The sequence below is a fragment of the Piliocolobus tephrosceles genome, chromosome 20 (assembly GCF_002776525.5).
Source record: "Piliocolobus tephrosceles isolate RC106 chromosome 20, ASM277652v3, whole genome shotgun sequence".
Taxonomy (NCBI): Eukaryota; Metazoa; Chordata; class Mammalia; order Primates; family Cercopithecidae; genus Piliocolobus; species Piliocolobus tephrosceles.
In genome coordinates, this window is record NC_045453.1 from 18,841,972 (window position 1) to 18,868,361 (window position 26,390).

Sequence of the window (26,390 nt, forward strand, 5' to 3'; positions counted from 1 at the left end):
GAATATGAACCTTGGTCTTTCTGACTTCCAGAGCCTTACACAAGTGATGCAGCTTCATTGATGAAAATGATAAGGGTAGAGAAGAAAATAAAATTAACCGATAATCTTACAATAGTTAACATTTGGTAGGTCCAGACTCAAAAAAAGGAGATTACATGTCACAAACAGCATTGTAACTGAATTCTTCCCATTCTCTCTAAAAAATCAAATATTCACCAAACACTTACTTCTTGATACATTTACATGTCCACTATATCACACTGCCTTGGAAAACTAGAACTAGAAGGTCTCACAGCTATTAGTTTTGCAGCAGATGGAAGACAGGGAGGATGGATTGGGCATGAAAGGCCTGAGGAGGCAAATGATGAGGGAGAACAATAGACTTCCTTGACTTTTAAAAATTAAAATATTTGAAAAATTGTTGCAAATGAAATTCTGCCCATTGCAGAAAATTAGGGCAATATCCAAGTCATGAAAAAATGTGAAGAAGGAAATAAGTCACCCAAAGAAAGTCACCATTAACATTTTGGTGTATTACCTTCTAGTTTTTGTTTCTCTATGTGGTATTGTATTCTGTCTATGTAAAATATAACCCTATACCATAAATGCTTCCCTAAGCAACTCATATTCTCTTTGTATGTATTATTTACAGTGAAAATAACTCTTGGAAGAATGTAAACATTAATATTTAGCATGGGAATTTTAGAAAATACAGATGTGCACAAAGAATAGATGATCCACATTTTTTATGATTCAGGGAAAACTACTGATAGCATTTTGATGTACTTATGAAAACACATACAGACATATACTAATGTATGTATATATCTTCAAATATAAGTTTATAAAAATGAGATAATAAGACATATTCTTTTTCAAAAACCTGATTGTGTTCACCTAATGTACCATGGATAGCTTTTAAAGTCAGTCCATATAAATCTATGTCAACTGGCTGGACGCAGTGACTCATGCCTGTAATCCCAAATCTTTGGGAGGCCGAAACAGTTGGATCACCTGAGGTCAGGAGTTCAAGACCAGCCTGACTGATATGGTGAATCCCTGTCTCTACTAAAAATACAAAAATTAGCCAGGGGTGGTGGGCACCTGTAATCCCAGCTACCTGGGAGGCTGAGGCAGGAGAATCACTTGAACCCAGGAGGTGAAAGTTGCAGTGAGCCGAGATTACACCATTGCACTCCAGCCTGGGCAGCAAGAACAAAACTTTATCTCAAAAAAACAAAAACAAAAACAAAAACAAAAAAAACCAAAACAACAACAACAACAAAAAAAACCCCAACCACGTCATCTTTTTAAATAGCTCCATAGTCTGTGTGAGGATATCATGATTTATTCACCCAACCTCAAGTGGTGAACATTTATTTTAACCTTTCTATTAGAAATTATTAAAATGATAAATAATTTTTAGAGTTATAGTTAACAAAAATAACAGGCGTAATCGCTTCCAGCATCCTTGCAATGTCATTTTTTAAAAAATGTATTTTTATTGGTTTTTGGGATGGGATCTCGTTTTATTGCCCAGACTGGTCTTGAACTCCTGGCTTCAAGTGATCCTCCCACCTTGGCCTCTCAAAACACTGGGATCACAGGTGTGAGCCACCATGCCTGGCCTTGCAATGTAATTTTTAAATGGCTGCATCATAGTCCTTGCAGGACAGGCCATGCCTTCTTTAGCGATTCTATTACTGGATGTCTTTTCCAGTCTGGCACCACTGTGACTGTGCTGTGATGAACATCTTTTTTCCTAAAGCCCTTCCTGTAGTGCAAAGGGCCACTGACTTAGGTCTCTGTTCTTCCTTCCTGCCCCTTTCCCACAGGCTTACCTCTTCCCAGCCATGGCCATCTTCAAGGCAGAAGATGCCAGTGGGGAGGCAGCAGCCTTGCTGAACAACATGCGTGTTTACGGCACCTGTGTGCTCACCTGCATGGCCACTGTGGTGTTTGTGGGTGTCAAGTATGTCAACAAGTTTGCCCTTGTCTTCCTGGGTTGTGTCATCCTCTCCATCCTGGCCATCTATGCTGGGGTCATCAAGTCTGCCTTCGACCCGCCCAACTTCCCGTAAGTACTGCTGCTCTGAGCCCAAGGAATCATCCTCCTAACTCCCTGGCCCTGTTTCAGAGTCTGTGTGACAGTCTCTGCCAAACTCCCTCTCCCTGTCCCTCAGAATCTGAGTGGTGTGGGTTGGGAGCAGCTTCCCTTGGGAGGGAAAATCTCTCTTGGCTTGGGGGTAATCTCTTTAGAGTGGGGTAACTTTTCTGGAGGAGGGAACACTTTGCCTTGTAAGAGTCAACGGCTTGCTAGTGGGGTGGACTTAGGAAGAATTAGGTGGGAACGAGTTCCAAAGCATTGAATACTGTCTGTGGTAGGAAAACTTTTCCTGGGTGGGGACAACCTCCTGGAATGGGACAGTCTCCTAGTGTTGGACAACTCCTCCAGGATGGGAAAAGACACAGAAGTCTAGAGGGTCCAGGGACTCAGATTCAAGTCCATTCCATCCACTGCTCAGACAGAGGTGCAGGGCGTCCCCCGAGACCGCTGTCCACGGTGCTGAAACACAGCGTTGCACTAATGCGGTGGTTCTCCACCTTGACTGCTTATTAGAATCACTTGGGGAGCTTAAAAAAAAAAAAAAAAAAAAAAAAAGCCAATGGTCATGCTTCATTTAAATTAAACGAGGAACTCTGGATATGGGGACCTGGCATCCGTGTGTTTAAAAGGTCTCCTGGTGGCTGTATTGTACAGCCAGGGCAAGGTTATGTGGCTCCCCACCTTCCTCCCTTGTTTCTCTCCCTAGGATCTGCCTCCTGGGTAACCGCACACTGTCTCGCCACGGCTTTGATGTCTGTGCCAAGCTGGCTTGGGAAGGAAATGAGACGGTGACCACAGAGCTGTGGGGCCTTTTCTGCTCCTCTCGCTTCCTCAACGCCACCTGTGATGAATACTTCACCCGAAACAATGTCACGGAGATCCAGGGCATCCCTGGTGCTGCCAGTGGCCTCATCAAAGGTCTGCGGGGGGACAAGGGCTGGCATCCAGGGAACACTGCAGGGATTGTAGGTTAAGCGGTCAGGATTAAGGGGCCCTCCTTGGGATTCAGCTAAATTCAATCAGCTTTAACTGAGCACCTACTCTGGGTTATGTTCTGTCCTTGGCATCAGGGAGGAGTGAAAAAGGTGAAAAGAAGACAAAGTATCTCACTGCTAGTAGGAAAAGAAGTCATCAATGTAACAAGCAGTCACTGAGCACCTACAGAGTGCCCAGCATTGTGCTGAGTGCTAGGAACACAAAATAAATATGCTACAGTTCCTGGCCTCAAGGAGACTAATGGCAGAAATAGATGTATTAGCAAATATATTATGCCATATGTGGATGTGCATTCAATGCACAGAGAATGCCCAGGGGAGGGAGAGTTCATGTATTTAAGATGGCAGTAGGCTTCCTGGACTCACCTGAGGAGGGTTTTGAAGGACAAATGAAAGATCTTCAGTTTTATGAGAAGAGTAAGGAAATTGCAACCAGAAGAACAGCTTGCCTAAAAGCACACAGATGCAGAAGAGTATATTGTGTCCTTCCAACCGCAAGTAATTTGGTATGACTGGGGCATAAAGAGCAAAATAAGGTGGAGAAAGAAGCGATGCAGGAGAGGCTGGCATGAGCCAGATCGTGGCAGGCCTTGGAAGCCATGTTGGAGAGTTGGGGCCACATTCTGAAGGCAATGAGGAGCCACAAAGGGGTTTTGGGAAAGGGAAGGATGTGGGTCAGATCTCCATTTTTTGCAGGTTCATTCTGGCTGCTAATGTGGATGGGTTAAAGGGGTGAGAGGAGAGAGGCAGGGGGCCAGAAAGGGGCTGATGCTGTGAGTCCAGGAGAGAGAGATGATGGTTTTCTGAATGAGAGTGATGGAGTGATGTCTGTGGGCATTACTGCAGTGCTTCTCAACCAGGGTTGTTTTGCCACCCGGGAAACATTTGGCTGTGTCTGCAGACATTTTTGGTTGTCAAAACTGGAGGGTGTACCTGGCATCTAGTAGGTAGAGGCCAGATGCTGCTAAGCATCCTACAATGCTATAGGGCAGTCCCCCATAGCAAAGAATTATCTGGCCGGAAAGGTCACTAGTGCCACGGTGGAGAGACCTTGGAATGGAGAGAAGGGGCATATTTAAGAACTATTAAGGAGGGGTTAAAGGACAGACGTTGGAGGTGGTATTGAAGTTGGGGAAGGGGAGAGGGAGCAGTGTAGGGCAGGGTGTCAGAATTGATGATGGTGCCATTTACTGAGATATAGGATGCAGGAAAGGAGCTGGTTTGGGGTAGGTCGATGGTGAGATGAATTTGGGGCACATCGACTCAATCTGAGATGGGTCTTTATGTGCCTATTTACTCCACTAGATTGGACTATTTGATGGTAGAGACTGTGTCTGATTAGTCTGTGAAAGCTCTGCACGTGGCCTGGCCCAAATCAGGAGCTTAGGAAATGTCAGTGGAAATGAAATAGAGCTAAGGCCAGGGAGAATGAGATGGGGTTGATCTTGACCCTGACTTTTTGCCCCCTCCCGACTCCTGGTCCCAGAGCTCTGGTCCCCTGATGGCTGGCCTCCCCCTGAGCATTCTGTCTCCCCACAGAGAACCTCTGGAGCTCCTACCTGACCAAGGGCGTGATTGTGGAGAGGAGTGGGATGACCTCGGTGGGCCTGGCTGATGGCACTCCTATTGACATGGACCACCCCTATGTCTTCAGTGATATGACCTCCTACTTCACCCTGCTGGTTGGCATCTACTTCCCCTCAGTCACAGGTGAAGGGGAGCTCAGAGAGGGAAGACTCTGCCTGGGAGTGGCTGGGGAGGCGAGAGTCGATGATGATGCTGGGAATTTCTTAGTCCAACAACCCCACCATGTAAGCAACCCCAACATTTCACTTCCCATTGGAGAGATGAGGGAATTAAGGCCAGGAGAAGCCAAGTAACACGGCCAAGGTCTCACACAAGCCAGTATGTTAGGACTAGATCCCAGGCTCACTGACCCTGAGGGTGGTGCCCTTTTTTCTCATCTGTCTGGTCTCCTGTGGCCCTCGCTTCAGTCCTAGCTGCACTCCTGTTTTGCAGGTATCATGGCTGGTTCTAACCGCTCTGGGGACCTGAGGGATGCCCAGAAGTCAATCCCCACTGGCACCATCCTGGCCATCGCCACCACCTCTGCTGTCTGTATCCTGCACGGCTGTGCTGGGACCACCCTCGGGGGAGGACTAGAGGGAGGGCAGCTGAAGTTGCTGCTTTAGCTGCTGGTGCAGGAGGGGTGGGGATGGGGAGGACTGAACCGTGGGGATTCTCCTTTATCCTGTGCTGCAGACATCAGCTCCGTTGTTCTGTTTGGGGCCTGCATTGAGGGGGTCGTCCTGCGGGACAAGTAAGATAATTGGGTTGATCCTATTCTCGGGGAGGGGTGGGTATAGAAGGCTGAGTTCTGGGAAACAGACCCATCAGGGGGTGCTGGGATCTGTGTGAGGGGCCTGTGGGAGGGAGGCCACGGGGGTTGCTTGCAAAGTCCTCTTCTTATATTTCTTCCTCCTTCTGTCACTCCAGTTCGAGAAACTTGAATGGTGTCTCATTTCCTTTAGGATAATGATACTTTCCTTTTCTTTAAAATGGATTAATTCAATAGTGTGTCTAACATTTACTGAATGTCCATGTATTGGTCACATAGACAGGAGTGGTATTTATCTGTGCTCTCTCTGAGATTCTGGAGGCAGCGCAGATAAATAACACATGGTTTTTGTACTGAAGGAGCTCTTTTGGGTGGGACTATACTGGCCAACAGACTTTAAGTGCGGTCGGTAGGGGCGGCCATATAGGAAAGCCTGGGGGCTTCAGTCCAGTCCTTAGGGGTCTTCCCAGGGAAGTCTCAGAGGAGGGGAGGCTAGAAGTGTCTTATACACTTTATCTCACTTATCCTTCCTGCTTTCAAGGTTGAGCAGAGATTAGGCAGCTTGGAGGAAGGGCATTCCAGGCAATGGGAGGCCAGGGTGGAAGGGAGAAATGTGTGCGCATGCCTGCAGCTGTAAGTGCTGTGTGTCCTGGAACACTCACGTCTGAAGGGCATGGGCACACACAACTGGCCGGGTGGTGTAGGGGGTCCTCTCAGAGTCACTTTCCACTGGTACCACCAGGCTCCTGTAAGGGAATGCAGTGGGGGACATGGGGCTGGGACCTATGCTGGAGCCAGGCCTAGAGGCCTGGTTTTCAGTATCAGGAAATTAGAGATTTATTTTATTAAGGAAAAAACAGTGGAACATTTGGGATTCTGCCTCCCCTGTCACCCTTACAGAACTTAGTCCTGTGGCAGGCACACAGTTGGTTCTGTAGTTGGTATGGAGACTTGCCCTGGAAATCCAGGTGGCACTGCTCACCTGGCATCTCTTGTCCACATCATTCCAGGTTTGGTGAAGCTGTGAATGGTAACCTGGTGGTGGGCACACTGGCCTGGCCATCTCCGTGGGTAATTGTCATCGGATCCTTCTTCTCCACATGTGGGGCTGGGCTGCAGAGCCTCACGGGGGCGCCACGCCTGCTGCAGGCCATCTCGAGGGACGGCATCGTGCCCTTCCTGCAGGTCAGTGTGGGAGAAGAAGAGCTCACCCTCAGTAGACCAGCCAGGCCCCTGCCCAGAGAGACCACACAGTGACCCAGGGCCATAACCAGCTTTAGACTACCTCCTGGGCCACTTCTGCCCTGCACTGCACTGAGAAGGATGAGTGTGTCTTACTTGGGATTTGGCCCATGGTCAGTGCATCCCTTGGAGCATTGTCTGCTCTTGGGGAAAAAATAAATGGCCCTGTTTTGGCACAGTGGTTGGTCGGAGACTTGGGGAGGCAGTCAAAGGGCAAGAAAAGGGTAGCTTTCACCATGGTGCAAAAAAAAAAAAAGACTGATGGAGCACAGGGTCGTGGTGGCTTGCTGGCTTCCTGACAGCTCCTCTCCCATCTGGTCCTCTGCAGCTGCTTTCCCCCTCTGGGGATCATTTGAACTTCATTGCACTGGGGTGCTGATGTCAGGGTGGGAAAGATGCAGCAAAAGCCTGTTATCCATTTGCATTCTCCTTGAGAAAGAGAAATGCATCTTCTCCCTGACTCCTCATTGGTGATAGGATTCCTGCCTCTATTCCACTGGTTCCCAAGACTAGGGGAGAGGGCTGAGAAGTCCTTGAGGTCTCAGTCCCATGATGATTGCTCTGTCCGCAGGTCTTTGGCCATGGCAAGGCCAATGGAGAGCCGACCTGGGCCCTGCTCCTGACTGCCTGCATCTGCGAGATTGGCATCCTCATTGCATCCCTCGACGAGGTGGCCCCCATCCTGTCTATGTGCGTGCCTGACTTCTTGCCCTCCCCACTGGCTCAGGGTGTTTCTCTATCTGAATCCTGCAGCTGTTACCCATGACAACCCACCCAGACACTTTAACAACCCCAGGAAGTTCCCCACTGGTCATAGAAGCCCATCGTTTGTTATAGAGAGATTCATCCACACGTGTTATCAGGGTGTGTTGTAAGGGTATTTGGCTTCAAACCCCTTGCTAAACACCAGAGCATGATCTGGCCACCTCCTGACTTCTTGTCCCCTTTCCCCCTTTCTCTTCCCACGCTGCTGTTTCTGTTTCTGCCTCCCTTTGCATCTCTGTCTCCCCTGGGCCTTCCTGTGTTCCAGGTTCTTCCTGATGTGCTACATGTTTGTGAATCTGGCCTGTGCGGTGCAGACACTGCTGAGGACACCCAACTGGAGGCCACGCTTTCGATATTACCATTGGTGGGTGTTCTGTCCCCACACTTCCAGTGAACCACTTGCTTACTTCCACCCCACTCCTCACCTCACTCCAGTCCATCCCCTCTGGGTCTAAGGACCCCAAACGTGAAGAGGACATCCTTTTTTCTCCAGCTTTTGTTGACCAACTCGCATGACGAAGGTCCTGGAGAGGGTCTCCTAACAATCATAAATAATAACATAGCAGCATCACAAGTGGTCTTGGCTGGAATCTCTCTCCTGTCCGTGATGCCCAATAGCTCACAATGTAGCAGGGAGGCTGGAAGTCAGCTGGCCAGAGTTCAAATCATGACTCTGCACTTCCTAGCTGTGAGACCTTGGGCTGATGATGTAGCTTCTCAGAACCTCAGTTTCCTCAGCTGTGAAATGGGTATGATAGCTGCACCTGCCTGTGGGTTCTTGTGAGGACTACAGTACATGGCAGATGCTCATTGCACAGGGGCTGCAGTTTCTCTCATTATTTTCCTCTATGGCTCTTCATCCTCACAATAGGCCCCTCGGTGGCAGACAGAGCAGAAATTATCATGCTTGTCCTACAAAAGGAAACTGAGGCCCAAAGAGGGAAAGGGACTGGCCCAAGGTCCCCCAGCAAGAGTGTGGCATAACTGGGCTAGAACCAGGGCTGCCCACTCCTGTCTGGATGCTCCAGCTTTGCTGGTGGCCTTCTCCTGGGAGGACCTGTTTCCATCCCCTGAGACCCTGGCCTCAGAACGCACCTGGCCAGACCTGTCTGGCAGGGTCTGAGGCACAGGAACAGGGTGGTGTGGGGTGTCAGAAGTTGGGCAGGGCATTGGGTGGTGCCCTGTCTGTGGCTTCTCCTTCACCCAAAAGGTCCCGTAGCTCCCTGATTCTCATGGGGATGATGGTGTGAGCTCCCCTAGACCGGCCTGTCACCTCCGAGGTCTTTCCCATGCCCTGCCCCATCTCCCTCTTGCTGTCTAAGCCCCGGCTTCAGCAACAACCCTGCTGGGGCTCAGAGGCTGGGTCTCTCCACCTTGTCCAGGACCCTCTCCTTCCTGGGCATGAGCCTCTGCCTGGCCCTCATGTTCATCTGCTCCTGGTATTATGCATTGGTGGCCATGCTCATTGCTGGACTCATCTACAAGTACATTGAGTACCGTGGGTGAGTGTGGGGAGTGGAGGTTGGGGTGGCTGGGGAAGGCTAAGGGGTGGTGGGAAGGAGGGGGAAGGGGTCATGAGGCATTAGGGTGGTGAGGGTGAGATGAAGCAGGGAGTGGGAGAGGATGGGGCTGGAGCAGAGGGAGAGGGTGATATGGGGTGACATTGGAAGATGGGGCCCCGGGGTGGCAGAGCCTTTGAGAAATGGACAGGAATGGTGAGAGAATGGATTTACAAGTGATTTTCCAAGGAAACTTAGCCAAGGCTTGGGTGAGTCTGTTGGCAGGAGTGATATGCATGTCCTTTCTGAGCCTGAGAGATGACTCTGCCCTGGGGTAGCCAGTGCAGTGTAGATGGTTCTCCCTGCCCCCTCCTGGCTTTCTGACCTCACGTGATCCCCGTTCCTGGCTCCCAGGGCAGAAAAGGAGTGGGGCGATGGGATCCGAGGTCTGTCTCTCAGTGCAGCTCGCTATGCCCTCTTACGCCTGGAGGAAGGACCCCCACATACCAAGAACTGGAGGTAAGTGGTGAGGGTGCAGGTGTGCATAAGTGTGTGTGTGTGCATGTGTACAAGGCACAGGAGATGGGGGGAAGGGAGCAGGGCCTGACTTATCCTGCTTGGTTTGTTTTGCTGAGTTGTGCCCTTAAAGCCCAGCCTTGTCTGATTCCTCCCACCTGCAACACCGAGGCTGAGCTGAGTTCCAGACATTTGTCCTCTAACCCCACCCACCATGCTAGCCTCCTGAGCAGCCATCCATTCATTCATTTCATTATTTCCACCAGTTGTTCATAAAACATGAATGCCTGATGTATGGCAAGTCCCCTTCCAGTCTCTGGGGATGTAGGAAGCTAACAGTTTTGTGGAGAAAGACACACACGGGGACAGACAAACATCAGATCATGTAGCATTTGCTTTGAGACAGGTGGAATCGTTCCCTTTGAGAGTTATAGGGGTTCTCAGGCATCTCTGGATTAACGACAATTCCTCCATTTTATTCACGTGAAAATCAGGGATGCCGGGCGTGGTGGCTCCCGCCTGTAACCCAACAGTTTGGGAGGCTGAAGTGGGTGAGTGGGTGGATCACTTGAGGCCAGGAGTTCAAGACCAGCCTGGACAACATGGCGAGACCCCATCTGTGCTAAAAATACAAAAATTAGCCAAGCGTGATGGCGTGCACCTGTAGTCCCAGCTACTCAGGATACTGAGGCAGAATAGCTTGAACCCAGGAGGCAGAGGTTATAGTGAGCTGAGATTGTACCACTGCACTCCAGTCTGGGTGACAGAGTGAGACCCTGTCTCAAAAATAAAATAAAACAGGCCAGGCGTGGTGGCTCAAGCCTGTAATCCCAGCACTTTGGGAGGCCGAGATGGGCGGATCACGAGGTCAGGAGATCGAGACCATCCTGGCTAACCCGGTGAAACCCCGTCTCTACTAAAAAATACAAAAAAAAAAAAAAAAAAAAAAAAAACTAGCCGGGCAAGGTGGCGGGCACCTGTAGTCCCAGCTACTTGGGAGGCTGAGGCAGGAGAATGGCATGAACCCGGGGAGGCAGAACTTGCAGTGAGCTAAGATCCGGCCACTGCTGCACTCCAGCCTGGGCGACAGAGCAAGACTCCGTCTCAAAAAATAAATAAATAAATACATAAAAATAAAATAAAGGGAAATCGGAGGTTAGAGGGGATCTCACAGGTCACAGAAGGCAGATCTGGAGATGGAATCCTCACACCCCACCTCTTAGCCCTGGGTGCTGCATGCCCAACCCCTCGTTCATCTCCCTGTGTTTCACCTTGCCAAGAGTAGAGCCTGGAACCCTGACCTAGGTTAGGGCATTGTAGACTTGTCTTTGCCAATGTCTACTAAACTGGGCTCCCAGAACCTGGGACTCTGTATTATTTATCTGTGAATTCCCAAATGCTCAGCACATGGTCTAGCCCAGAGTAGGTGCTTACAGAATGCTATGAGGTTGATGGGTGGTTGGAGGACTAAGACGGCTAAATGACTAAGGAAAGGGATGCGTAGATGGGTGGATGGGCAAGTGTATGTACATGTGGGAGGGCAAAAGGGCAAATTGATGGATGTAAGAATTGATGATAGGTAGGTAGATGTGTGGATACTTGAGTGAATAATGCATGTATCAGTAAATAAATATGCATATAAGTGGATGACTGAAGGATAAAATAGGTGCGTGGGTGGTTGAATGGATAGATAGGTGAGTGAGGTGAATGGAGAGATGGGTCGATGGGTAGATGGATGGATGGGTGGTGCGGGGTATAGGTGGATGGGACAGATGGTTATAGAGGAGAGATGGTTAGGTGACCTGGTGATGGGTGTATGGTGTGTGGGTGGTTGGTTATATAGTATATGGATCATGTGACTCTGCACTCTCTTCAGGCCACAGCTGCTAGTGCTGGTGCGTGTGGACCAAGACCAGAATGTGGTGCACCCCCAGCTGCTCTCATTGACCTCCCAGCTCAAGGCAGGGAAGGGCCTGACCATTGTGGGCTCTGTCCTTGAGGGCACCTTTCTGGAAAATCATCCCCAGGCCCAGCGAGCAGAAGAGGTGAGCAGAGGCCCTGGTGGGCTTGGGAAAAGGTCAGGACACTTAGGAAGACAGTCTCTATTCTTTTGTACTTTCCCTTCCTCATCACCTTCAGGATCAAAGGAGGTGCAGGCATTTCTTTTCTCTTCCTTAGAGGAAGAGCCTAAGGGTCTAGAGAGTGAGTTCTTTAGAATTCAAATCACAGAGTGAAAGACCATCAGAGGCAGAAGGGCCCATTTTATGGATAAGGAAACTGAGGCTTAGAGAAGTCAGGTCCTATGTCTAAGGACAGGAAATGAAGATTCAAATTAGGACTCCTTGAACTCCTACTCTAGACTCCTTCCTGCCAAAGTATAAATCTTTCAAGGTGATTTCCCAGCTTTGGACTCTTGATCCCTACAGTTTGGGGTTGACAAGGTAAGTATCCACGTTTGATACAGGAAGAAACTGAGGCCCAGAGAGGGAAAGCTGCTTGCTGAAAGTCACAAAGCTGGTGGGAAGCAACATCAGGATTTGAATCCAGGGCCCTGCTCTGTGTCACCTTCTCTTGGCTCTACCCTCTAGTCCATGCTTACGGAGCAGCCTATAGAGCCAATGTGGGCTGTGATGGCCAGTGTCTGCCTTAAGCACACAAAGAGGTGATTGGATCCCAGGGATAGTAGAGGAAGTAGGTTTTGTCTGAGGGTCGGTTTTGTCTGAGGGTCAGGCCTTTCTCCCGTCAGAGCTGTGGAGAAAGAAAAAGGGGCCCGAGGGAGCTAGCAGTGGAGAGAGAAAAAGGGGCCCGAGGGAGCAGAGGTGAGATGGGGAGGGGCACCCCTGATGGCTTGCGACAGTCGCTGCTTCTGCCTCACTGGGCTGTTCACACCGATCTATCAGGGCCCAGAGCTGGAGGCCTTGACTGGTCAGTTCCATTCAACACGCGGTGGCTGAGAATGTGCAGTGCGCCAGGCATTGGGCGAGGCACAGGGGAGGTGGAGATGTTCAAGACCAAGTCCCAGGCCTCGAGATGTTCACAGGCTGGTGGGGAAGACAGAGCATACACAGAAGGCTCTCAGACCCACCGGATGTCGAGAAATACTGTTAGAGTTAATAACATCAGAGTTGTACAATGTGTTGTGTTTACGATTCCTCAGGCAGGATACTAACTAAGCCCTATGTGCATGATTACATGTGGTTCTTCCTATTCCTAAACAAGGTAGCTGTCCTGACCCCTTTTTGACAGATAAGAAAACCAAGACACAGAAGTTAGGCGACTCACCCAAGGTCACACAGCCAGGAGGTGGTAGAGATAGGAATTGAACTTCTATCTCTTTGACTTAGGGGTGGTGGTTAAGAGTGTGGGGATTGGAGTCAGACTTCCCTGACTTGAATCCTCACAGTAAAACTAGCTGTGTATCCTTAAACAAATCTTCATTTCTCCAAGCCTCAGTTTCCTCATCTATAAAATGAGAGTAACAAGACTATTTCCCTCGTAGTGCAGTTTAAATGAGGTGCCCTTAAAATACTTATTATGCTACTTAGAAAGACTGTTGAAACAAATTGTCTGGCTGTGCAGAGAAGCCCAGTTTAATTCTGGTCTGGATGGGAGTGGTATCTGAAGACAGTGACATTTGAGCTGGGCCTGACAGGGCATCATGTACAACTTGGCAGGGGCGTGTGTCAGGGTTGTGGTGGAGAGCATGTCGGGCAGAGGGGCTGTGTGAGCAGTGGCAGGGTGGCAGAAAGTGTATGGTCAGATCATGAAGAACCTTGATTGATCAACAAGGAATGGGGCACAGAGATGATGGGGAGCCATGTGCCATTCTGGAGCCAGAGACTGACGTGATCAGAGCTGAGCTTCAGGAAGACTGGGATGAAAGGAGGGGAGAGATGGGAGGGAAGGAGGCTACAGTGGGCCCAGCCAGGGCCAGGGAGGCCTGAGGCTGGCCCTTGTCTGGTCCCCCTCCCCTAGTCTATCAGGCGCCTGATGGAGGCAGAGAAGGTGAAGGGCTTCTGCCAGGTAGTGATCTCCTCCAACCTGCGTGATGGTGTGTCCCATCTGATCCAGTCCGGGGGCCTCGGGGGGCTGCAGCACAACACTGTGCTTGTCGGCTGGCCCCGCAACTGGCGCCAGAAGGAGGATCATCAGACGTGGAGGAACTTCATTGGTAACGCTGTCGGGGGCTGGGGACGGAAGAGGGGTGGGGCTGGGGGCAGTAGAGGGGTGGAACTGGATTTCCACTCCTTTGGGCCGGAGGGGTTTCCCAAGCCCTCCATGCCAAGTGTGGATTCAGCATATGCAGGTGACAGCAGTCAAGGTTGGCCACGTGCCACCCACTGTGCTGGGCGCTGGGGACTCCGCTGTGAACGAGACAGTCTTGGCTCCTGCAGCGCTCACAGGCCCTGGGAGGAACACAGTGCAGGGCAGTGGGAAGAGTTACAGCTCTGAAGTCACAGAGGCTGGGCCCGCGTCTCAGCTCTGGTCCTTCCTAGTTGTGTGACTGTGCACACGTGACTTACTCCCTCTGAGATCAGATTTCTTGGTAATAGTAGGTAATAGTGTATATAATAACTAATGTTTCTAGAATGAGTTCTGTGTGCCAGCAAGTTGAGGCTTTCTCTAATTCTCTCATCAGTCCTAGGAGGGCTCGGCATTGTTATCTCCATCTTTTTTGGTGTGAAACTGAGGCACAGAGAGATTAAGAAGTTTGCTTCTGCAGGGTTCAGTGGCTCACGCCTGTAATCCCAGCACTTTGGGAAGCCAAGGCAGGTGGATCGCTTGAGCTCAGGAGTTTGAGCTGGGCAACATGGCAAACTACAGAATAAAGGAAAAAGAAATTTGCTCCAAGTCACAAAATGGGAAAGCCAGGTTTTGAACCAGCCCAGAGGCTACACTGTTAGCTCCAAGCTATTCTGTCTCCTTTAGAGGTAGATCATAGTTACAAGGTGTTGGGAGGATTCAGTGAGGTCATACATGATGGATTCTTAGTAATCAGAAAGGGTAGGTGGTGTTTTTGCCATTTGACAGGTGGGGAAACTGAGGCCCAGAGAGGTTGAGAGACTTTCCCAGATCTAAACAATAAATATATGATGGGGCCTAAGTGATGCTGGTTTTCTGACCACTCAGCCCATGGCCAAGGCCACGTGGAGTGGGGCAGAGTGCTGGGTGCCAGGAGCCCTTGTGGCTGCTGCTGGGTGTTGGGAGAACCGGAGTCACTGTTTCCCCCTCTGGCCCTCTCCTTGGCCTCCCTCAGAGCTGGTCCGGGAAACCACAGCTGGCCACTTAGCCCTGCTGGTCACCAAGAACGTTTCCATGTTTCCTGGGAACCCTGAGCGCTTCTCTGAGGGCAGCATCGACGTTTGGTGGATTGTGCATGATGGAGGCATGCTCATGCTGCTGCCCTTCCTGCTGCGGCACCACAAGGTGAGTTGTGTGTGTGAGTGTATGCATGTGTGAGTGTGTGTATGCATGTATGCATTTGTGTGCATATGTGCACAACCGCAGGTCAGACTCATGGGCTCTGGTCATGAGTGTCCTTCCTCCCCTGTAAACTCCTGGGAACGGGATCCGCTGACCTTCTTCATTCTGAGATGTTAGGAACTGATGGTTTCTCCTCTCGCAGGTGCACTGCTGTAAGGAGAGCAATGCTTAGCCCAAGCCAGTGATGCTTTCTTTAACGGGGGACCCTCAGACCTAAGCAGGGAAGATTTTGTAGAGAGTGGCCCTCAAGACAGAGGATTTGGGGTCTGCATGTATGTGTGAGGAGTGGGTGGGAAGAGGGGAAGGGTGAGGGGACGGGGTCTGGCCCTGGATCTCCTCATCACATCTGGGCTGGACCTTTCTGAATCCCCTTCACCGCCTGCAGGTCTGGCGAAAGTGCAAGATGCGTATCTTCACTGTGGCCCAGATGGACGACAATAGCATCCAGATGAAGAAGGATCTGACCACATTTCTGTACCATTTACGCATCACCGCGGAGGTCGAGGTGGTGGAGATGGTGAGTCCCCAGGAGACACCACTGGGGTTCCACCTGGCCCTCTTTCCTCTTGGCCCCAGCACCAAGTAGGGCAACTCTAACACCCATCAGCTTATGATGCTAGATCCCTTCCCCCGATCCACCTCTTAGTCTCTCACATATTCAGCCATCCCTCTCTTCTCTATAAAAATAGCCATGTCTAGTGCTTATTATATGCCGGGCACTGTTCTATGCACTTTATATGTATATCAATTCCAACAACAACCAATGAGATAGATACAATTATCAGCATTTCCATGTTACAGATTAGGAAGATGAAGTGCAGAGAAGTACAGTTATGCATTCATTGCTTAACAACAGGGATATGTTCTGAGAAATGTGTTGTGAGGCGATTTTGTTGTGTGAACATCATAGAGTATACTTACACACACCTAGATGGTACAGCCTACTACACACATAGGCTTAGTGCTCTTAGGCTACAAACCTATACAGCATGTTACTGTACTGAGTACTGCAGGCAACGGCAACACAGTGGGAAGTATTTGTTTGTCTAAACATATCTAAAGCCAGGTGCGGTGGCTCACGCCTGTAATCCCAGCACTTTGGGAGGCCGAGACGGGAGGATCACAAGATCAGGAGATCAAGACCATCCTGGCTAACATGGTGAAACCCCATCTCTACTAAAAAATACAAAAAATATTAGCCGAGCATGGTGGTGGGTGCCTGTAGTCCCAGCTACTTGGGAGGCTGAGGCAGGAGAATGGCGTGAACCCAGGAGGCGGAGCTTGCAGTGAGCCAAGATCGCACCACTGCACTCCAGCCTGGGTGACAGAGTGAGACTCCGTCTCAAAAAAAAAAAAAAAAAAAAAAAAACTAAACATAGAAAAATTACAGCAAAAATACAGTAATCTATGGGAAAACCATTTTATATGCTTTATGTGCAGTCTGCCATTGACGCACATACAATGGTGTTATTTGGCATGTGACTGTAATTTGCCCAATAACACACAGTACATGGCAGAGGCAAGATTCAAACCCAGACAGGCTGGCTCCAGAGCCTGTGCCCCTGGTGATTATCCTGTAGAAGTTCTTGTCCAACCATCCTCTCAGTTCATGTGTCCATCCACCCATCCCTCTGTGTATTCATTAATCTACCTATGTATTCGTTGAAGTATTCATTCACTTACTCTCCCATTCATTCTTGCATGTATTCATTCATTGCTTTGTTCCTTTTCTTCTTTCCCATCTCCATTCACCCAGGTGATTAATTAATCCACTCATTCATTAGTTCATCCATTCACATGCCTGGTCCTGTGCTGGGCTGAGGAGGGAATGAGCTGTCTGCCTTGCAAGAGCATTGCCCTCTCTGCTCCATCCTTGCCTCCTACAACCCTTGATAAAATTAATGATTGGGTAGGGAAGCCCTAGGCTACCAGAAGGAAGGGGGCCTTCCTTCCTTCCCTTGGCCTTTCACTTGGGCTCAGATCTCATGCTTTCCTCTGTGTCCCTCTCCCGACCCACCAACCCCAACCTCTGTCCACAGCATGAAAGCGACATCTCAGCTTACACCTATGAGAAGACGTTGGTGATGGAGCAGCGCTCCCAGATCCTCAAACAGATGCATTTAACCAAGAACGAGCGGGAGCGGGAGGTGAGGTTGCCCTGGCTGGCCCCTGAGAGCCTCAAACTGCTGCCAGTTCTGGGTCTCAGGTTTAGGATGGCTCAGGGCGGACACTCCTGGCATTTCAACTTCACCCTCATCTCCCTGATTCCCCCAACCACACCTCCTGATGCTGATCTCCCAGACAGCAGGAGTACACACTGCAGCTTCACCACCAACCTCCCAGCCAGGAGGCAGAGGGACTTTGGCATGGGTGACAGATCTGCTCTGTATGTGACTTATGGGGCCTGAGAGAGAAGAGTGGATGCTAAATACATATGGATGATGAGTCCTCAGGGGTGTGGGCTGCCAGTGTGAGGGACAGGGCTCATGTAGAGACCCTCAGAGAGTGGGTAACAGATGGGTGTTTAGGGATATAACTGATGTGTGGGAGTTGGGGCAAGTCCCCTAGGGTGTGGCTGATGGAATCTCAGGGGTAATGGTGATGAGCCCCCCCACAGGGTGTGGGTGTAAGATCTTCTAGGTGTGGGTGATGTAGAACCACCAGAGTATGGATGAAAGACCCACCCAAGGGAGTGGAGTCCTTGGGAAAATGAGTGGTGCTACCCCAGCTGGGGACAGAAGGGCTCCTGGAGGTGGGTGATAAGTTGCCCAGGGAATAGGTGGCAATCCTACATGTGAAGGTGGCAATCCTACATGTGAATCCTACATGAACCATGGGTTATGAGTCTCCCAGGGTGGGTAATATATTTATCAGAATGTGGTTGATGGATTCTCAGGGGAATGAGTGATGGGTACCACTTTGAGCTGGGAAGGATGGATCCTCCAAGGCTGAGTGTTATCCAAGGGAGGTAGTAAAAATGGTAAAACATGGCATGGCCACTGACCAGTGGACTACCAGGACTGACATTGGGCCATAGTGCTAGGACAGAGCATTGCTGTGCCAAGGTTAACCCTTTTGTTGCCAGATGGTGGGGAGGTCTGGGGTTCTGGAGAGGAGGTGGGGCAGGCAGATCAGTGGTGCAGTAGCTATTTGGTCTCAAATCATAGCAATATTTTAACAACTGGTACAGTTCCAGAAAGTGCATCCTGGCTGAACATCATCTCTAGTGATAGCTCTTTGCAGGGCATGGGTGGTGACTCCCAGCAGAGCTGGCACCAACCTGTGTCACTCCCTAGATCCAGAGTATCACAGATGAGTCACGAGGCTCAATCCGGAGAAAGAATCCAGCCAACACGCGGCTCCGCCTGAACGTCCCAGAAGAGACAGCTGGTGACAGTGAAGAGAAGCCAGAGGAGGAGGTGTGCAGCTGGGGTGGTTTGGCTCCAACCAGTGGGAGCAGAGCCCTTGGCCTCCAAAGGACTCACCTGCCATCTCTTCATTCATCCCTCAGGTGCAGCTGATCCATGATCAGAGTGCTCCCAGCTGCCCCAGCAGCTCTCCATCCCCAGGCGAGGAGCCTGAGGGGGAAGGGGAGACAGATCCTGAGAAGGTGCATCTCACCTGGACCAAGGACAAGTCGGTGGCAGAGAAGAATAAGGGCCCCAGTCCTGTCTCCTCTGAGGGCATCAAGGACTTCTTCAGCATGAAGCCGTACGGGCCTGGGGGCTAAGGGCTGGGGGATGGGAAGAGCTAAAGGGTCTTGCTCCCCATGGCAGAGCAAGAGGACAGAAGGCATCCTGGTCTGTCAGCCTGCAGACCCAGTTCAGACATTGCCTTGGTTTCCCCATCTGAGGACTTAGGGGGTTGGGCCCCGTTGCTAAGGCTCAGAATTCCCAGTTGCAGGCAGCAGAAAGGTGAAGGGTGTGGGGGCTGGCAGAGCAGGACTTAGGGCAGGTGACCATGGCCCCAGCCTCCAAGTGTCTTCCTCTTTTTCTGACTCTGCTCTTTTTCTTTCTCTCTTTGCATCTCTTGTGTTTCCTGAAGAGAGTGGGAGAACCTGTAAGTGCTTCAGCATTTTTTCATTCTCTCTCCTAGGATGGCCAGGGTCCCTACCCTTCTCACTCTATTGTGAACCCCTAATTGGTGCCATGACCTCTGGGATCTCTGAATAGCCCAGACTGGAGAGGTTTAGGATTGGTGGTCCTGGGCTTGCAAGAACCAGTGCCCAGCAGCCCAGTTCGGGCTGGAAGGGCGACTGGCTCCAATCTTCTCTACCCTCGGCTCACGCGGTCTCCACTCCTCCTTCCTGCCGCAGGAACCAGTCCAATGTGCGGCGCATGCACACGGCGGTGCGGCTGAACGAGGTCATCGTGAAGAAATCCCGGGACGCCAAGCTTGTTTTGCTCAACATGCCTGGGCCTCCCCGCAACCGCAATGGTGACGAAAACTGTATCCTGGAATTAAAATTGGGGGAAAGAGGGAGGTGGACGTCAGGGAACCTGGGTCCTCTCTCTGGGATGGAAGAGCTGAGCTGTTCCTGCCTCCGGATCAGCACCTCGGACAGGGACACGGGCGCGAGAGGTCCTGTGGCAGCTGAGCGCGACCCCAATTTCGTCGGGAGGGAAGGAGACCTGGTCTTTCTCCTTGACCGGCTTTCAGACATGGAATTCCTCGAGGTCCTCACAGAGCACCTGGACCGGGTGATGCTGGTCCGCGGCGGCGGCCGCGAGGTCATCACCATCTACTCCTGAGAGCCAGGACCTGCCACTCGGGCCCGAGCGCGCCCGGCCCGCGGCTCCGGAGCCCTCGCCGCGCCCCCCGCCGCTGTCACCGTTTACATACAGACCCTGTGCCCGTGTCCTGGCCCCTTATCCCGCTGCCTGAAGCCCGGAGGCCACGCCTGTCGGGGCTGACTCGGAGAGGGCGCCCCGCCGCGCGGAGACCAGAGCTCCTCAGTGCCCGGTTGGCCCGTGGGTCTGCGCTGCCCTTTTTCTAAGCCCGGCCTCGTCTCGCCGAAGGAGACTCTGCAATAAAGGTTGGGAGAAGGCGCGGAAAAGAGAGGAGCTGGGGCCTTGGGGACCCCCAGGTATTCCATGCGGCCCATTCCTCCCCTTCTCACGCCCGCCGCGGTCCTCGCTCTGCGCTCCTCCAGCGCTGCTCCCTGACTCCCGGCGGCCCGGAGGCACGCGGGGTGGGAAGGCCGCGCTCGCCGTCTCCGCCGCCCCTTCTAGCCGAGCCGTGGGGCGCGGGCGGCCGAGCCTATACATAGTGTACAGGAGACATCGCGTGTATTTTTAACGTCCCCATATTTATGTGACTAGAAGCGCAACAGACTTCTCGCCACAGTCGAGCTCTCCCGCTGGGGGCACTGCTGGGAGACGGAGGCCTCGGGAAGCTGAGTTTTCCTTGACGTTCAAGTTTGAGAGCGAAAGTGCTTTAGGCCCAGGCGGGTGTCGTGGTGGTCTCGTTCCCTCGACACCTCCGTCCTGCTCTCGCCTCTTCGCCCTTTCCGCGCACCCTTGGCTTCCCACCCTCCCCTCCAGTCCTTTTCTGAGATGAGGTGAGACAAGGGTCCAACTTTTCCTGGATTCGCCTCCCAGCGGATGTGAGCTTCCACTGCGGCTGCAGAGACGCGCGCAACCTCTTCTCATCGGCTCTTATGCAAGTTGGGGCCAGGATAGGGGAGGGGCGCTCCTCAACGGGAAGAAACAAAGAGGCCCGCGCCCCACCGAGGAAGCCCCGCCCCGGTGCCTTCGCTGGGGAGCAGGCGTCTCTCCTCAGTTGGCTTGTCGCCTGCTCCCCGTATCCCATGGCTCCTCGCCAAAGACTGAAATTGTGGAGCTGGAGGGCGCCCCCTCCCCGGAGTTTCCTCCCTGGGACAGGTGAGGGAGGAGGGGACCGATTCTGGTTTAGGGGCCGGACCCACTGGGAGGCCCCAGAGCCGCCCGTGATGTTCCCTCCCGCGTCCCCATCTGGCAGCTCCTGCCTCGCCCGGGGGACCCAGCCGCCTTCTCTGTGCCCTGGGGCCGGGCCTCGCTGCTTAGCAGCGGCCTCTAGCTCCGCCTCCCGGGGACCTGGGCCTGAGGGAGGGCTGGAGTCGCACGCGCTTTATCCTTAGCGCCTGTCTGCTCTCCTCTAACCAGGACCCAGGGCCTTTGGCTTCCCCAACTCGTCCTTGGCGCTTCCGCTCCACCAGCCTGGTCTGAGGCGTGCTCTGTCCTTAGAGAAGGCGCGTTGGCCGGGTTCCCTTCCCCTAGGGCACGTTTCTAAGGGGATCAGGCACTGCATGCTCGTTCCAGCACCATCTGGGACTGGGTACAGTACCTCCAGCCCCAGGGCCCTGACCTGCGCACCTAGACAGACATCTCACCCACCTCCCAGAGCTGGGGCCACTGAGTACTCCTGACCTCACCACCTCTTTTCCTTTGAGCCCAAGGCAAGGCTGGAGCCGGCGCCACCCAGACAGAGTCAGGTGTGGCTGGGGGTAGGTTTGGAGGTCTGCCCGTTACACCAAGTGCCCTCTGAGATTCGATCAGGGGACTGGATAGATTCTTTCAGGTAATCAGGAAGCTGGAGGTGTTAGACACCAGCCCCCTGCATCCTTCAGTAGACTTGCCTCTGAGAACCACAGCCAGGTCCTGCTTCTGGGGGCCTGAATATTTCAGAGGTGACGTGGTGGGCTGTGCAGAAGGGGGCTGTATCAACATCAATTAGGGAACCAAAGTTGCACTATCTGGGCCCAGATTGTCTGGTTGGCAAGAGCAAAGTTTCCGTTGATGAGACAGACATCCCACAACAAAAACCCAAGTTTTCTGTGCTACATGTGCAATATTTGTTATGAATGTTATCACAAGTCATTCATCAAGTTATCTTCATAATCACTGTAGTTAGATGTTTCATGTCCATTCAAGTGACTTTTATTCTGAGTGCAATATTTCAATAGCTTTGTAGTGATAACTAGTGTTGCTTTTGTTTTAGACGATCTATGTGCAGGGCAATGCAATGAAGTTGAAAACCCTTGTAAATAGGAGAGGTTGCAAACCAAATCAAGAGTATTTATTACTATTATTACTATTATTATTAGGCCTGCCTTTAATTTTCAGTGTAAGTGTTCAGTATTCCGCATCCTGCCTCAGTATTGATCTTGTGTTCTTTGTGCCAATATGAAAGGGAGAGGTTGGTTCTTTCCTTTCTTGTTGAATGCTCCCATTTAATGCTTTATGGCTTTTACTGTATTACTTTTTTAGACTCCCGTCTGCACAAAATGCAATAAAAATAATTTTATTATACCCTTCATGGCCTGAGATGTGCTGTTTAGACACTCCAGGGGGCCCTCCAGGAGGACCCCGCACTCTTAAATCAGAAACACTGACCCCCACTGACAGAAAAGATGGGCTAATGGTCCAGGTCTGGTGATCTAATTTATCTACCGACAGCTCTGGGGCCCTGGCCTGGAGGGCAGTACTAACATCATCTCCTAAGAGACTGGCAGGCACTTACTAGGTGTCAGGTCGCACTGGCATCTTCTAGGAGGTAGTGAGCACTTTCTAAGTATAGGTGTCAGGCTGCACTGATATTCCCCAGGAGGCAGTAAGCACTTACTGGTGAGGCTCAGTGCTCTCGGCACGTTGGTCCCTAACCCACCGGAGGCCTATGCCACCCACTTCACCACACCCAACCCAAGCTATTAAATGCTCTTCAAGGCTCCTTCAGGTTCTATGAATTCTGCCAACTCCTTACACAATGGGTAGAACAGAGGGTGGCAACTGAGACAAAATGCAAACAGGAAGTGCCCCCCGACCAATGGCCACCAACCACAAATGGTCTCATCACATCCTGTTTTCCTTTCCTAGAATAAGAGGACAAGGCTGCTGACATAATGAATGTCTACCAGAAGCAGGATGTTGAACACAGCACTGTAATTAGCCAATAGGGTTTTGCTCTGGACTGTTTAATTAAAGCCTCTAACTAGGTGAGCCACCTATGAAGAGAAGGCAGGGTTCAAAGAGGTTTGAGGCCGGATCATATGCTGACGACAAGAGGGGACAGACAAGAGTCATCGAGACAGGAGCCCTCACTTCTGACTTGGGGAAAGCATCCTGCAAAGAGCATATTCACATCCAAGAAAGACGAACATAGCTTTTACTTTTTTCATTTTAATTAAAAAGTAATCATTTCATTTTATTAACAACACAAGAGTTCCAAAGAGGAAAAAACAAAAAACCACTATATAACACAAACAGGTCAGAACATAAAATGCTGCCATTTGGGGACCTTGAATTTTGAAACCATTGTTTGCTTAACCACTGGCAGGGACTCAGCTGAAGTCGCTGCTCCCCCTCACCCCTGCTAGAGGACCTCGAGATTGATCTACAGGGCTCCACTGAGCATAAACCCTAGGGGGGAGGGCAGTTTCCTGGGGCTCCATTTAGAACCACAGCCAGAAGCCCTCCCTCTAACAATTTCATTCTGGTGCAAAAGTCACGAACAGCCGCCTATCTCGAGAACATGTCCAGCTACCAGAAGTCTGACATCAAAGTGGTCCCTACCTCCTGCTGCTCAGGAAACAGAGTAAGAGTCTAGACAAAAACAAGAGCCTGGGGTTTTGAGCCAAAAGCCCAAAACAAGTCACTGAAGAAACGGGTGTTCATGGCCAGAGTCTCAGAATCGACTCCATGGAAGTGCCGCTGGAGAGGGGGATGCTGACAGAACTGGTAAGGGGGAAGAGTGGTGGGGCCCAGATTCACAGTTTGTGGTAACTGCTGCTGACTGGAGCTGTTCAGTTCATTGGAGATCTTCCAATGAAATGAAAACAAAAAAGAAAAGAGAAAAAAACAAAAAACAACCTTGGCTCAGAGAGAAAAATTCTTTTTTCTGTGGCTCCATGGCCATTCCTCAACAATCCAGAGTGGCTGATTTATGAATCCTCAAGCAGACCCCAAACCTGTGGGGTGAGGGTATGATGACACTGTGCCTGCCAAGGCCAGTTTGCTTTTCTTCAACTCTAGGCAGGAGTTGCAGGCAGGAGCTTGAGCTCTGGTCGATGTGTATGAAGCTGGGAAGTCTTGGTAGGTTCACAATGAACAAAGGTGGTGCCTACTGACATGACAAATGCCACTCCATACCTGGCTAGCTGGGCCTGGCTCCAAATCCAGTAGATACAGGGACTGGAGAAACCCCATCAAATATAAGCCCAGACACCTGTACTGCCCCAGTGACCCCGGAGATATTTATTTTCTACAAAAAACAAAACAAAAAAAAGATACAGCCCCAAATGCAGTATAAACTTTGTAAGGAATAAGCAACACAGCCTTGGGCAGGAGAGAGAGCAGGTGGTAGAAACTGATGACACTCGATGCCGGCCTGGGAGCGCAGAGAACATCCTCCAAACAGCTCTATTTAGAACACAGTAAGTGGGAGGAGGCCAGGGGATGAGGGGACTGGGAAGAGTTGAAAGATTTAGCCTCAGTAATGCCTCTGGTAAGATCCCATGGGGGCCTGTGGCTGCCCCATCTGTGCCGTGGTCTGGCTAACCAGGTGGGAGAGAGCAGGGCCACTCTGGATCAGGGTATCCAGAGCCTTCTGTACACTTGGATTGTCAAAGTTGATACCTGTGGAAGACACGGGCCTCTGGCTAGCCATGTTGCTAGCAGGTGCCAGGCGACTGGAAGGCTGGCCAAAAAGCCCCTGGGAAGGAGCCCCAGGTCTGGGGCCCATGTTCTGAGCAGATCCTCCCTGTCCCAAAATGCTTGGAGGCTGATTGCCAGAGGCCTGTGATCTTTGTTGAGGCTGGCTGTTTGGTGCTGTGGAAAAATTCTGGTTTGGGGTGTTTCCGGCAGCAACCGAGGGGGATGCAGAGCTGCTATTGGCCGTCACTGTGCCACTATTGAAGAGGCTGAGGATTTTGGCCTGAAGCTCTTGCTGGGAGGTGGGGGGTGCAGATGGAGTGGGTGTAGCAGAGGGGAGCACTTGGCCGCTCTGGAGCGGTTGGGAGCTTGGCTGTGTCTTCAGCGAGGCACCCGAGGTCGCCCCGAGTGGTTGGCGGGAAATCGGGCCTGGAAGACAGAAGAGGGAGGTATCTGGTTCAAAGTACCCCCCAAGGGCAGGAGGCCTAGCAGCCAAAGGAAGAACAACAATCACTGAGTCACATCAATCATACAGTACACAGACTATAACATCAATTTTCCAAAGAGGCCGCTTCATGATATGTGCTGTTTACAGAAAACAATCGGCTAGTTCCCCTAGAGAACTGCTAAAAAACAAAAGGGCATCCATCCTGGCTACCAGGGAGCCAGCAATACTAGTCAATCCACCACATTAACTACAGGGATCAGCATTCAGTACCCAAATATAAAGTTATTATTAACATTATATTAGCATGGATGGCCCAAGGGATGGACTTATTTCCCTTACCCACTCCAAAGAGCCCTGGGCCTGACACCCTCCCAACAGAGCCTGGGGATTAGAGAAATGCAGAGTCAGAACTTCACCTCGGCCCTGCCACGTAGCTCACCAGGCAGAGAGTCGGTGCTGCTCCTCATTAGCCGCTCCTTCCGCTCTCGCAGGTAGTTGATGATCTTGTCAGTCTCTTCAGCAGTGAGGTACCTGTTGTCTGCCAGCAGGTTAATGAGACTCTGGATGGCTGGAGGGTGGCCCCCGCGCACTCCCTCCTCAGGGCCTCCTCTCTCTCTTTCCTGCAGGATGGCTTCATCGGCCATCTTGGCTGCCTGTCTGGCAATCTCCTCACGTTCCTTCTCTCGGCACTCATTCTTGTAGCGCTCATAATTTCTGGCCACCAGCACCATGGCATCTGCCTGGGGCATGTTGCGATGCTCTGTAGGAGGAAATGACATGAATTATTTTCTTCCATGACATATTTAAGTGCCCACCTGCTGCACTCTGTCAAGTCTTTTCTAACCTCATACCAGCAAGAAAATAATTTTGGTGACAAAAAGCCTTGAGATTGAGAGTGGGGTGGTGTGGGGGGAAGAGATGAAGGGCAGGAAGGGAAGTGAATGAATACCTTTGGTGGGGACATGCACCTTTGTATACAGCTGGTTCTTTGGGGGAATTCCTAGATCACAGACTTGTAGTAAAAACCAAAGAAACATGACAGCCTCCCGCAGATTCAAACAGACCATGCGGGGAACAGCCACGGGAGGCAGGCCCAACAGGCTCTAGACCAGCAGCAGGAGGCCAACAGGCCCCTCTGGAAAGACGGGCTCTCCACTGTGCTCCTCAGGACAGAGCCGGCCTACTATTTTTTAATTCAGCAGTTCAAAAGTCATGGATTAAGATCAAACTGTGACCCTAAATAACCTCCACTCCTCACCCATGGGCAACATGGTTTACTGGGTAGTGAGAGGACTCCTCAGAACTTCTGTCCTCACACATCTTGAGGACTATTCCTCAAACAAATGACCCACTGGAGATCCTTATGTAAT

At 51.2% G+C, this 26,390-nt stretch overlaps 2 protein-coding genes across 5 annotated transcripts in view; one reads left to right on the forward strand and one right to left on the reverse strand.

Moving 5' to 3' along the window:
- SLC12A5 (solute carrier family 12 member 5) overlaps positions 1-22,240 on the forward strand; it is a 39,053-nt gene extending 16,813 nt beyond the window's left edge. For both annotated transcript variants that reach the window (XM_023197039.3, XM_023197041.3), the window contains exons 7-26: positions 1,836-2,077; positions 2,814-3,025; positions 4,642-4,812; positions 5,122-5,220; positions 5,365-5,422; positions 6,451-6,625; positions 7,254-7,372; positions 7,713-7,811; positions 8,830-8,949; positions 9,361-9,465; positions 11,339-11,507; positions 13,438-13,633; positions 14,720-14,889; positions 15,332-15,463; positions 16,986-17,093; positions 18,243-18,365; positions 18,458-18,657; positions 18,991-19,005; positions 19,262-19,395; positions 19,606-22,240. In XM_023197039.3, the coding sequence (XP_023052807.1) occupies positions 1,836-2,077; positions 2,814-3,025; positions 4,642-4,812; positions 5,122-5,220; positions 5,365-5,422; positions 6,451-6,625; positions 7,254-7,372; positions 7,713-7,811; positions 8,830-8,949; positions 9,361-9,465; positions 11,339-11,507; positions 13,438-13,633; positions 14,720-14,889; positions 15,332-15,463; positions 16,986-17,093; positions 18,243-18,365; positions 18,458-18,657; positions 18,991-19,005; positions 19,262-19,395; positions 19,606-19,697 (2,739 nt within the window). In that variant the 3' untranslated portion in view covers positions 19,698-22,240. The remainder of the gene's footprint in view (positions 1-1,835; positions 2,078-2,813; positions 3,026-4,641; positions 4,813-5,121; positions 5,221-5,364; positions 5,423-6,450; positions 6,626-7,253; positions 7,373-7,712; positions 7,812-8,829; positions 8,950-9,360; positions 9,466-11,338; positions 11,508-13,437; positions 13,634-14,719; positions 14,890-15,331; positions 15,464-16,985; positions 17,094-18,242; positions 18,366-18,457; positions 18,658-18,990; positions 19,006-19,261; positions 19,396-19,605) is intronic.
- An 846-nt stretch (positions 22,241-23,086) lies between these two features.
- The window catches only part of NCOA5 (nuclear receptor coactivator 5), a 30,028-nt gene continuing 26,724 nt past the window's right edge, over positions 23,087-26,390 (reverse strand). For 2 of the 3 annotated variants that reach the window (XM_023197052.1, XM_023197051.2), the window contains 2 exons: positions 25,460-25,780; positions 23,087-25,001 (listed from right to left, as the gene is read on the reverse strand). In XM_023197052.1, coding sequence (XP_023052820.1) covers positions 24,412-25,001; positions 25,460-25,780 — 911 coding nt within the window. In that variant the 3' untranslated portion in view covers positions 23,087-24,411. Of the gene's footprint in view, positions 25,002-25,436; positions 25,781-26,390 lie in introns of all 3 variants that reach the window. The other variant, XM_023197053.2, reaches the window with a different exon arrangement.